General features: G+C 46.2%; 1 protein-coding gene across 1 annotated transcript; it reads right to left on the bottom strand.

Moving 5' to 3' along the window:
- Window positions 1-227: 227 nt before the first annotated feature.
- On the bottom strand, window positions 228-11848 carry LOC111840023 (chemerin-like receptor 2). Its single transcript, XM_023804409.2, has 2 exons — window positions 11611-11848; window positions 228-2752 (listed from the first exon to the last, which is right to left on the bottom strand). The coding sequence occupies exon 2, from the start codon at window positions 2738-2740 to the stop codon at window positions 1763-1765; it is 978 nt and encodes a 325-aa protein (XP_023660177.1). The 5' UTR covers window positions 2741-2752; window positions 11611-11848; the 3' UTR covers window positions 228-1762.
- Window positions 11849-12366: the final 518 nt, after the last annotated feature.

The following is a 12366-nucleotide window of genomic DNA, read 5'->3' as shown; positions in this document are numbered from 1 at the left end:
GACATGAGACAATTCATGTAATATTCTCAGAACACAAACTGAATGCATCAACTAAAAATGTTCAAAATAATCAGTCTAGTTGTGTGGAACCACTGTCCATGATTCAATTGAGTTCAGTTATCACACATAAAAAGTAATACTGACAAAACATTCAGATAATCCATTGTACATGTTTGACAAAACATGAATATAATAAGTATTTCTATGAATAAAGGACATATACCGTATGACAAATGACACATGCATTTAATATCAATTGTACATGAATGTAGGACTTACACATTTGATGGTACATTCATTTCATATGTATTTCATAATAAAGGACATATGTCAAATGACAGATTAAGTTGATATTAACTGCTTGTTTATTTGAGTGTCATATCAAAAGCTTACATGATTTTGGTAAAATGTAAGAGTCATTTGTTATTTTAATAAAACTTTTCCATATGGGCATCTCTAAAATCAGAAACCTGTTGTCAAAGTATGACCTTGAAAAAACTTATTCATGCCTTCATCTCCAGTCGCTTGGGTTATTGTAATTCTGTCCTGTATGGACTTCCCAAAAAATCCTTGAGACTGCTCCAGCTCATCCTACATGCTGCTGCTAGAATGTTAATTGGGACAAAGAACACATTACTCCAGTCCTTCACTCCTTAGACTGGTTTCCAGTTGCTTTTACAATCTACTTCAAGGTGCTACTTTTTGTTTACAAATCACTGAATGGTCTTGACCCAGTTTACATACTTTACAGACAATCTGAATGAATATGAACCTAAAAGGCTGCTAAGATCATTAGCAGCTGGTCAGCTAATAATGTCAAGAATGAAAAGTCAGCAAGGCTAAATGGCTTTCAGCTCATAACTGGAATATCTCCCGGAGGAGATAAGAAATGCACCAAATATTGCCACCTTTAAAACCAGGCTCAAAACATTTTTAAGGTTGATGCTCTAGCTAGGACTTTAGACATCTTGGGGCTGATCCTTTGATTAGCTGTGAACCACCCAACCTCACTGAGTTTGCATGGGGGGTGAACCAGCTCGGAGTAGGGAAGGCCACAGGGATATGTGGTGGTAAAGCTGTTCTCCTGGCATTGCAAGCAATCCTTGCTTTCATTTGGGAGACAGGAGTACTCCCAACAGACTAAAGAATGTAACTTCTTGTCCCTATCTGGAAAAGGAAAGGTGATCTCTGGGACTGCGGCAACTTCAGTGCTCTCAGTGCCGGTATGTCGATTTTCATAGAGCGTTTGACTCAGTTGATCGGGCTAATTTGTGGGACATCCTGAGACTGTGCGGGATTCACCCTATGTTGCTGGATGTCATGGCCAGTCTGTACACCAGTACTATGAGGATTACATTCAGGGTCTCACTTTTTTCAGGTCCTTTTTTGGTAATGCATGACTCCACAGTGACACAACAGCTTCCTCCACTTGATGTCCCAGAACTGTCAGTCTTTTTCATGTAGCCACACTCCCTCATATGTATCAAAGTAGTCAAAGCAGTGGCAACCATGGCAAAATATATATTTGCTTCAATGTATTGACTTTAAGACATTCAGTTTTACTTCAGAGGCCGGAAAATGAATGGTTGCTTTGGCTATAAGCACACCTAAACTAGGCCATTGGCTGACCCACTGGTTAATGGATGCAGAAAATAACACATTACAGCAGATAACACATAATTCGTGTATATGTTCCTCAACCAATTGATTCTTTCACAAACAGTAAGAAAAAATTTAAAGGAAAAGAAATTTGGAGAAATATCTATTTTAAATCAGCCATCTCAATCTCCCCATTCCGGGTTGTGGTGCAATCATCCTTCATCCAGGGAAAGCAAAAATGCTTGCCAATAATGATGTAGCTGATAGGCTTGATACACGCGCTTATGGCTGCAAGTGCATTGCTAACAGGTATGATAATTGCGAAAATGGCAGAAATATCTGTAGTTGAGTGGTGCTGCCAGAGTGGCAGAAATAGACAAGGCAGCCAGCACAAGCAGTGGCCAATGACCAGGGCCTTTCTGATGCGATAATCCACAGATGACTGGGTTCTGAAACTGTTCCTCTTCAAGACCAATAAGCAACAACAGATGGCTGCTGAAGCTGCTGGGAGTATGAATCCAAAAATTAATCGCATGTACAGAACAGTGCTTTTTCTCTTTAGTCCCTGTGAGGCTGCCTGCTCGGTGGATACGTTCTCATAATTGTCCATGCACACCTCCCCATTCTTCCTGTGCTGAACTACTCTGAACAGCAGGGATGGACAGCTCAGGATAGCTGCAGCAAACCAAGAAATCAGTAACATGAGTTTTGATGCATTAAACCTGCAGCTAGTACAAGAAAATTTGTTGAAGAACAGCTGCTCCAGGCTCATGAAGCTAAGAATGAAGGCCATTGAATACATGGATGTGAATGTCACAATCGAAATCAGCTTGCAGAGTATCCACCCAAACCTCCAGGTGAAGTTGTCCCATGCAGAGACAATGTGAAATGGCAGGAACAGGCAGAAGATCAGGTCTGAGATGGCCATGCCCAAGAGCCAGATGGCAGCTTCATAATTCCCAATTCTACGGAAAAGAGTGATGATGACCAGGATATTTAACGGTACTCCCAAGAGAATGGTGATGCCATACATCCCTGTGTACATGTACATTAAATTTTTCATTTCTTCTGCTTCTGTATGTAATTTATCCAAAACATCATATCCATTGTAGTCATAATCGAAGGACACATTATCAGCCATTGTATTCTTTTCCTAAAAAAAAAATAACAAATTAAGAGACATATTATTTATTCAACTGAATCCATCTTCCTAAAACCCAACAAACTTCCAACTGTACAAGCAATGACCTCTGCTTCCTGGGATGAATTCCAAGGTCATGACAATGTACTGGGCATGTGGTTATAGATGAATCTTGCTACAACACAGTGCAGTGAAAATAACAGCTGACATAAATATTTCTCAACAAAAGCATATTTTTCTCTGTGTCCCCACTCAGAGGCTTACATTGAAAATGTCACATTGGGCTTCCTCACCCACCCAAATTTCTATAAAAATTGCTATTTCACAAGAATTTCTTCTGATTAATCTGAATAAGTAGAGATGTATTTTTTTTTAATCATACACCTTGTTGTCACGCCCGGCTCGTCCGATCCTCGTGTGTGCCACGCCCACCTCGTTACCTCGTGTTACTTCCTGATTGTGATCACCTGTTGCTTGTTCAGTTCATCCTGTCTTTCGTATTTAGTCCATGTCTCAGTCAGTATTCCCCAGATCCGTCATTGTATTGTCATGATGTTTGCTGTTCGTCTGCTTGTCTGCCCGGAATAAACCCCCTTTTTTGAGTATTCCCGGCTTGCTCGCCTGCTTCCCCACTCGCCTGCTTGCCTATACGTGACAGAATGACGGATCTCCGCAGCTTGAGGACAGCCGCCTCAAGCTGCTGGATGAGATGCTGTACTGGCTGTCCCAACCCGAGGTCCGTGAGGACCCTGGGCTATGGCAACTAGCCAGCAAGAGCGGCTGCCTCCTTCAGGGGATGACTCCGCTCACAGGCATGCACGTAATCGCCAACGTGCGCGAAAACCTCCAGCAGCTGGTCGAAGGATTCGTGGAGAGGCAACTCCAACCGCACACCTTCTTGGAGGCAACCCCGCCTCCACCGACCTGCCCCAGCTGCAGAAAGAAGGCATAGGGGAAAAGGAGAGGACGCCACCCCGACAATCTTCGTGGGGGCTTGCTGTCTCTCCGCAGCCACTCTCCCCGCGGAATGTCAGGAGGAACCCCTCCTGACACAGCAGCCCCCGGGGATCATCTCAGCCACGCTGTCGCCTTTGGAGGCGTATAACTTTCGGGCAGCACGCCTGGGCCAAGGAGGGATACGCGCGGTAGTGGACGCTGTCCCGCGGTCCCTTAAAGGGACCCAGCAACTCCGGGAAGCGCCGGAACTGGATGCGCTGGCTGAAGTGCCCGACCTCCCGCCTGCTGCTGCCGCCGCCATGCCCGCGGCACCGCCTGCTGCTGCTGCCGTCGCTCTGCCCGTGGCGCCCCCTGCTGGCCGCACGCCCGAGGTGCCCGCTGATGCCGGCGCTCTGCCCGCGGCCCTGCCTGCTGACGCCGCTCCGCCCAACTCGCCCATCCTGCCTGTCTAAGCCCGGCTCGCCCATCCTGCCTGTCTCTCCGGCTGCACCGCCTGCCGCCACGCCCGCGGCTACAGCTGCACCGCCTGCCGCCACGCCCCCTGTTCTGCCCGAGCCTCCACCCGCTGCGGCTCCCGTGACTCCTGCTCTGGCTTTGCCTGCGCCTGATGCCCCGGCCCAGTCTCTGCCTGTCCTGGTCCCTGCTCCAGTCCCCCCAGCCCGGGTCCCAGTCCCCGAGGAGATCCCAGACAGTCTGACCACCACTCCTTCCTCCTTGGAGAAGGAGGAGATCGAGCGGGACCCCTCGGGGACCTCCCTCATGACTCCTCTGCCCTCGGCCCGGCGAGGTCGATCCCCGCCTGTCAGTGTCCTGAAAAGGGAGAGGACACAGGCGCAGGGCCAGGATCCCACCCGCCCTGCCCCCTGACTCGCCCGTGCGTCCCCTGGCTGTGGCTCGGTGGCTGCCTGCGGGTCCTACGGCTCCGGCTCGGCTGTCGCCTCTGGGTCCCCCTCCGGTGCCTAGTCGCCCTCCTGCGGTCCCTCCGACGGCGCCTCGTCGGCCGCCTCCGGGTCCCTCTGCTCCGGCTTGGTGTCGGACGGCGCCTTCCCCAGCTCCAGCTGTGCTGTCGCCTGCCGCGGCTTGCCCCTCCTGCCTGCCTGCACCAGTGTCCCCTCCTGTTCCCTCCTTGTCTCCTCTGTCGGTCCCTCTGTCCATCTCCTTGCCCCCTGCGTGGTCCCCTCCTGCTCGTGCCTCCCTGTCGCCTGCGGCCCCTCTTTTTGGGTTTTGTCTTTCAGGTCCTGTTCCCTCATCTCGTCCATCGCCTCCCCACAGGCGCGCCCGGTGTGCGTGCCTTTGGGGGGGTTTTGTCACGCCCGGCTCATCCGATTCTCGTGTGTGCCATGCCCACCTCGTTACCTCGTGTTACTTCTTGATTGTGATCACCTGTTGCTTGTTCAGTTCAGCCTGTCTTTCGTATTTAGTCCATGTCTCAGTCAGTATTCCCCAGATCCGTCATTGTATTGTCATGATGTTTGCTGTTCGTCTGCTTGTCTGCCCGGAATAAATCCCCTTTTTTGAGTATTCCCGGCTTGCTCGCCTGCTTCCCCGCTTGACTGCTTGCCTATACATGACACTTGGCAATTAATGGTGTGTACCACATGTTGGCCTATACGTACTCATCAAGTGGATCAAAACACTATTTGATCACGGCCATCTAAAATCTTAAACCTACAGTATTTGGTAAATGGCTTCAAAAGCCTGACAACCACTCTTAAGTGGGTGCTTTAACCTAGTCATACTTTACGCTTCACACATGCGCTTTAGTAGGCTTCCAGGCTGAGAATGGGCTGGGGAAGGGGGAACCCCCTTCCTTTCCAAATAAATAAATAAATACATATTCAACGGGGCATTCTTTTATTTTGAATCCGAGCATTACTGAGGCCAATTTGCTGAGCATGCATAGTGCCAGGATAAAACATATACCTAATGAAGATTGTAGTTCTGTATTAGACAAAATCAGTTTATCATATGGATAAGTTTTTTTTTTGTTATGTTTAGTTGTGAAACTGTACCCGTAATGATGTTAGTCTTATTTTAAATTATGAAATCTTTTCTTTATTATTTTAAAATGATGTTAACATCTTTCTTACATCACATCCTTTCACGATGTGTTGCATTTGTGCCCATTGCAATGTAGGATCACGCAGGCCCCACAGCCAGTATTTTATGGCCGCTGAGGGAGTGAGTCGGCCATGCCAAGATCTCCCTCCGTACCTCTTTGACCCAGGGCCCCTCTCCAGGAAGCCGAAGCCCGCATTCCAATGTTTATGGCCCTCAAACGGAGGACCCAGATAGTGGAAAGGGGGGGAGATCCTGCATCTCTCTGGAGTGGGACAAAGCTAAAATCATATGCCATCTATTGTGTATTTGATTGTGTGTTATCCTCACTATTATTTGGCATCATTACTGTAAACTTGGTGGATGTGTATGTGTCAGTCACCATTGTCTTCTATTCCTCTTATGAATGTCCCATTGTATCTTCACCACTTGGACAATTATATACATATATATATATATATATATATATATATATATATATATATATATATATATATATATATATATATATATATATATATATATATATATATATGCACAGATAGGTAAACACTGGGGTTATCCAACCACGTGCTCACACCTCTCTCAGAGAATAGGGGAAATGAGTTTAAGTGGTGTAACCAAGTAGGTAGAAATGTTTGAGCACATAGTTATTTAGTTAATAGAACTAAGGAAGGCCCCCACCCCTCACCAAAAGGGGGGGGGAAGGGGTAGAAATGCGGTTGCTTATCTATGCCTTACAGTCGTAAATCAGAGATTCGCGCTCTTTTCCTGCCTCCCTTTGTCTGAAAGAGACTATGCAATGTATGTGAAAACTTGTGTACTGAACCCCTTTTTAATAGCCCGATTTGCTACATTTTATAATTTGGCAATGTATAATCAACCCTGTTCTTTTACTGAAGTAAAGAAAGTTACCCAAGCCATCCTTAATTAGGACACACTGTATGCAATGGGGTACAGCTTCAGTAAAATATACCTGAACTTGTCACAGCTGTGAGATATGCCACCTAGCCATGTATTCTGTACATTGATGGCAATAATAAGCATGCACCTCATAAGAGGAATTATAAATTAATCAATGAAAATTAGCAAAGGTTTGGATCAAAGGTGGAATATCAGGTTTGGTATCAATGTCATCCTAAATTATGTCCGAATGTGAATCCGGGGACGGATTACTACACAATTGAACCTATCCAAAGCTAAATTACTGAATTAAAATCAGCACAAAATTTGGCCAAAGACCACCATAAATCTATGGTGCCATTCGGGGAGCCTGCAACCGGCCCTTCGGATCCAGGTACCAATTCTCATTGGGTATGAGTCGGACCCTGGGTCATGAATATTCATGGAGCCCACGGGGCATAAAAACCTCACACCCGGAAAAAAAGGAAGGAGGAGAAGTCATCGAAAAAGGAGAAGAAAACACGAAGCCTCCAATCCAAGACTGCGGGAGAAACTACGCGCGGAGAAGATTAAATCTACCATCGAAACTACGAAGCCTCTCCGCCGCGAGTTTCAACAAAAGATAAAGCTGATCCCCGCTGCAATCACGTAAACTCACCGTCAACTCTCTCATAGGCAACTAGTACCGGCTGATTTACACTGAAATCTGGGTTGCCTGTTTAGATCCTAGGCTTGCCGTTGCAGAACAGTATTTAATCAAAGCTGATCACTGTTTCCTACTGTAAATCCATTTTCCGTAAATTCGTTATTGTGTTTGTATGTATTATGTTATGTTTAATGTTTGTCCTGTTTTAGTGTAGTATTAGAATAAACGCATGCTGTTCACATTTTAAATCTCCCTCTCTGTGCTTACAATAAGTCACTTTATTGGTCTGAATCCCGTTACTGAGCTTTGAAGTCCCACTCGCGTCCTCAAGTATCGCGAGACTCTCTCTTTGGCCAAGAGCTGAGTCGCTAGGTTACAGAGAGAAGCTGACCCGGTGGACGGGCAGCTATCTTAGACTGAGTAGTGATACCACCTAATATTCCCTATTTAATTGTGTATGAATTAATCATTAATTAATTCATAATCAATTCCCTTGAACATTGGTGGGAAACCATCCCCATTTGAGCTGTTCAATTCCTACAGCAATGTCATCTGGCCCCATCTGGCCAAATGTTGAAATATTAGAGTACATATTGTAGCACCGGCGGGGAGCATGTCCCAGCATGCCCTGTGTACAAGTTGTAAATAGCCGTTGTTGTGTTGTTCTTAATGTTAATGGTTACATTTCCTTATTGTTGCATGTGTGTTTGCCCATGTCTTGTGTTTACCCATTCCGACCCCCGTGTGTTATTAAGCTTACGTTAATCTCCCATGGTGTATGCATCTTACAGTTCGGCGTCTGACAACCTTGTGTTTCCTATGCTTAATTGACTCGGTGCTTGTTGGGTGCTTGATGTAGTCCTTTTCAGAACTGCTAATAAAGAGTGTGTTCTCCCAAGCAAGTGAGTCTCCGTGTGAGTGTGTGTGTGTGTCTCTCTCTCTCTCTCTCTGCTCCTGCAATGCCTCGGTCCACTCGATGCCATACTGGTGGGATCCTGGAAGCAATCCTGTTGGTGCAGCTGGAGTGGGTACTGATCACCATCGTCTGGTAAGTTTGCTCCAGCCTGGCAGACCTCAAGGCATCAGAGAAGCGCCGGGACCCCACAAGGAATGAGAAGCTCGTCTGCTGGTGCTGTGAGAGAGCAGGGCACCGGGCTCACCACTGCCCAGAAGCTTGCACCAGAGCCTCTGCCAGATGAGCAAGGGACGCCGGGGAAACAGAAGCACCATCCACTCCATCCAGGACACACTGGACTCACGCAGCGCGCCATGAAGCCGCTCCTGCCTGCCCGCCAAAACCTCGGCGAAGATGACATTGGTGACCGAGGAGGGCAGGCACTACAGCAGACTCAAGCCTCTCACTGGCTATCAAGGGCTCCCCACTTGTCAGTGACGAGAAGCCGCGGTACGACTCCAGCTGCGAGCACAACCAGCAGAGGCAGTGGGCGGAGGCTGATCTGTTGGAGCGGGAGGAGATGTGCCACAGCTGGGAGGCCCAGCTCACTAAAGAGCACCGTGAGCTTGATGAGCAGCGGGAGCGGAACCACCAATGCCAGGAGTGGCTGCGAAAGTCCATGGAGCTGGAGCAGCTGCGTGGTAAGTTTGGCAGCTGGGAGAAGGAGCGCGGCCGCCGGAAGTGGCATTACGGGGCCGCGAAATGGCGCTGCTCGGCCGGGAGGTGGCGTGTTGCGGCTTGGAGGCCCAGTTAGCTGAGGAACACCATAGGCTGCGAGAGGCAGAGGTCACGCTGCGTGGCCAAGAGGAGGCGTGTCGTGCTCTGGAGGCCCAGCTAGCCCAGGAGCAGGACGAGTGGCTGCTACTGTGCAGGGCCGTATGACCCTGCGAGCAGGAGGCCTCGTGACCGGACTTGCCTGCTTCACAACACCCCTGCCCTAAGCAGGCTAGAAAGAAGGGCCGGGGCCAGGAGGAGGCTGCACCACCGGAAGTCTCCAGCAGCCCCTTGCGCTGGGTGTCTCCAGAGAAGGGAGCCTGGCTGTGGGACTTGCTGGATGTGGACCCACTGGAAGCTGTGCTAGATCCCCTTAAGGCGTGGAAGAAGGGTCGGCGCCGGCAGGGAAACGACATGCCAGCACCGCCAAGCAACTAGCCACGCCAGCGTTCAGGGAGTGACCTGCCCCATCATCTCTGAGATGGGGACTGGGGGTGTTGGTTGCCAGGACAGTCGACCTCTGAGGAGGGGTCAATGTAGCACCAGCGGGGGACATATCCTAGCATGCCCTGCGTGCAAGTTGTAAATAGCTCTTGTTGTGTTGTTGTTGTTAAGGTTAATGGTTACATTTCCTAATTGTTGTGCATGTGTTTACCCGTGTCTTGTGTGTACCCGGTGCGACCCCTATGTGTATGCATCTTACAGTTTGGCGTCTGACAGCCTTGTGTTTCCTATGCGTAATTGGTTCGGTGCTTGTTGGGTACCAGATGTAGTCCTTTTCAAGACTACCAATAAAGAGCATGTTCTCTCTGGCAAGCAAGTCTCCATGTCTCCCTCTGCTCCTGCGATGCCTCGGTCCGTCCGACACCACAATATTTAACAGCTCATTTCGGAGGCATGCGGTTCGGAAAGTGAGGGCCACTAGCGGCATGTCAACATTGATAAGTGATACCTAAAAGTGGTTCAAATCAACCTTCCACTCTAAAAAATGGTTCAAGGGGATAGTAAGTAACAATTAGATGTCACGCCCTGCTCGTCTGATCCTCCCATGTGCCACGCCCCCCTCATTAAACTCGTGTGAAATCCCGATGTCATCAGCTGTTTCCTGTGAATTCCAATTGATCCTGTGTATTTCAGTCTGCGTTCGAGTATGTTTCCCCAGTCTTATCATTGAAGTCTTTTACCATTTTGTACCTCGTCTGGCTGTTTTTCCCTAATAAACCTCTGGTTCCTGATCCTACATCTCCCTGCTCCTGATTTCCTGGTCCCTGCTCGACCTATGGTCTGACATCAGATGCCGAACTACAACCTGCACATGGTAGAAGATTTACATACGCTAAATACATGCGAGGATCGGACCGGGTACGCACAAAAAGCGTGATTTGCCCGGCAAGCAAATCTTCACTGTCTCTCTCTGCCCCCGCGATGCATCGGTCCGCCCATCGCCACACTATAGTGTGTTTTTCATTTAATTTTTTAAACAGAAAATTAATTAACAAAAATAATTATTTGGTAGGCATTTGAACGAATCAATCAAATTTCAATGCTTTCTTTGGGGGAAAATTGCCTTGGTTAGTGTACAAATTAGTTCACGACCACTTTCCTGGAACGGATTGTGTTCGTGAACTGCAGGCACAACTGTATATGTATTTTGAACAAATATTTTTTGTTCAAATAACATCTGAAAAATGGTAAGGCACTGCAACTCCTCGAAATGAGTTTCATCTGCGCAAAAGTTTTGCACGCTTTTCTACTGCGCCAGTTACAATACTTTTGATATGGTACTTTCCATTTTGCATTGACTTTCCATGATAAACTGATTTTGTCTAATACAGAACTACAATCTTCGTTAAGTATATGTTTTATCCTAGCACTCTGCATGCGCAGTGAATTAGCCTCAGTAATGCGCAGATTCAAAATAAAAGAATTCCCCATTGAATATGTATTCATTTATTTATTTATAGGCAAGGAAGAGGAGTCCCCCAGTTCATTCCCAGCCTGGAAGTCTACTAAAGTGTATGTGGAAAGCGTAAAGTATGACTAGGTTTAAGCACCCACTTAAGAGATAGTTCGAAGAGAAGATGTAGAACAATATGGAGTCATAGGAATGTCATAAACAAGATAGAAAATAAGTCTATAAGTAAAAGAATAAGAAAATAAATGTTGAACAAGCAAGTAAAACAAGTAAAAAAAAATACTATTCTTTATGGCTTTTTCTCTATTGCTTTTGCTTTTTCAGTATTTCTTTTCCCTATTGCTTTTGCTTTTTCCATATAGCTTTTGCTTTCCCCCTGTTTCCCCCTTATTTCCTTATTCTTTTTTATGCCACTTCTATGACGCCATAGAACAGTTTAGAGATTCAGTATGGTTCAGTACATTTCAAGTAATTGTAACACTCTAAAACACCGTTGTTGGAGAACTCAAAGGAACTCATAATGTTTCCTTTCCTGCAAGAATGTACAAACATTTTTTTTTTTTATCTCTTGCAAAACTTTGTGCATGCCAATTTTGCATAATCACTTATCCAACAGAAAGCATTCTAAAACATGTTGTGTTACAGATTGTACGTTATTGCCATGAAATATTTGCATAAATACAAATACAGATTTTTCCCAAAAAATGAAAAAAGAAACTTACCGTCAAACAAGGGCCTTAAAACAAATTTTGTAGACAAAAATTGCACACTTTATATTGTGTTATAGTTGCAATAATTTGTTTGATTTCCAAAATCCAAGCTGATGTCAAATCCTCTCTGATATTCATTCAACATAGAAGAAGTCACAGTCACAGGAAACTAGGTTGAACATTCCACAGGAGAAAAAATAAACAGTAATTTGACCCTTCTATGAAGGCGTTTCCTAGATGGACTCACCATCTTATGTAACATCAATTTCAAGCAGCAGTTAGACATAGGCCAATCAGTTTAACTTGCATAACTGGAAAAGTAATAGAAGCTGTAATCCAAGTGAAAATGGTAGATTGATCACAAAAAGGCCTACGTTGTGATCTACTTAGATTTCCAGAAGGCCTTTGATGTTGTCCCCCACAAAAGGCTCTTGCTTAAGCTCAAAGCTGCAGCGATTTTAGGAACTAAAAAACTGGTTAACAGACAGGAAGCAGCGAGTAGTTATTAGAGGCACAATGTCACAGTGGGCCTGCGTTCATAGTGGGGTACCGCAGGGTTAAATTTTAGGAACACTATTGTTCCTAATTTACATTAATGATATTGACACCAATACATAGAATACACTGGTTAAATTGGCAGACGACACCAAGGTAGGGGGTGTAGTAGATACTGAACTAGCAGCACAGAGGCTACAACAGGATCTTGATTTAATTAGTGACTGGGCTGATACCTGGCAGATGAAATTTAATGTAGATAAATGTAAGGTA

Source organism: Paramormyrops kingsleyae, chromosome 2 (assembly GCF_048594095.1).
Source record: "Paramormyrops kingsleyae isolate MSU_618 chromosome 2, PKINGS_0.4, whole genome shotgun sequence".
In the NCBI taxonomy this organism is placed as follows: domain Eukaryota; kingdom Metazoa; phylum Chordata; class Actinopteri; order Osteoglossiformes; family Mormyridae; genus Paramormyrops; species Paramormyrops kingsleyae.
This window is presented reverse-complemented; position numbering and strand designations above follow the sequence as displayed.

Excerpts from the sequence above, each read along its gene's own strand:
- LOC111840023 (XM_023804409.2), bottom strand. The coding sequence starts at position 2,740 with ATGGCTGATAATGTGTCCTTCGATTATGACTACAATGGATATGATGTT.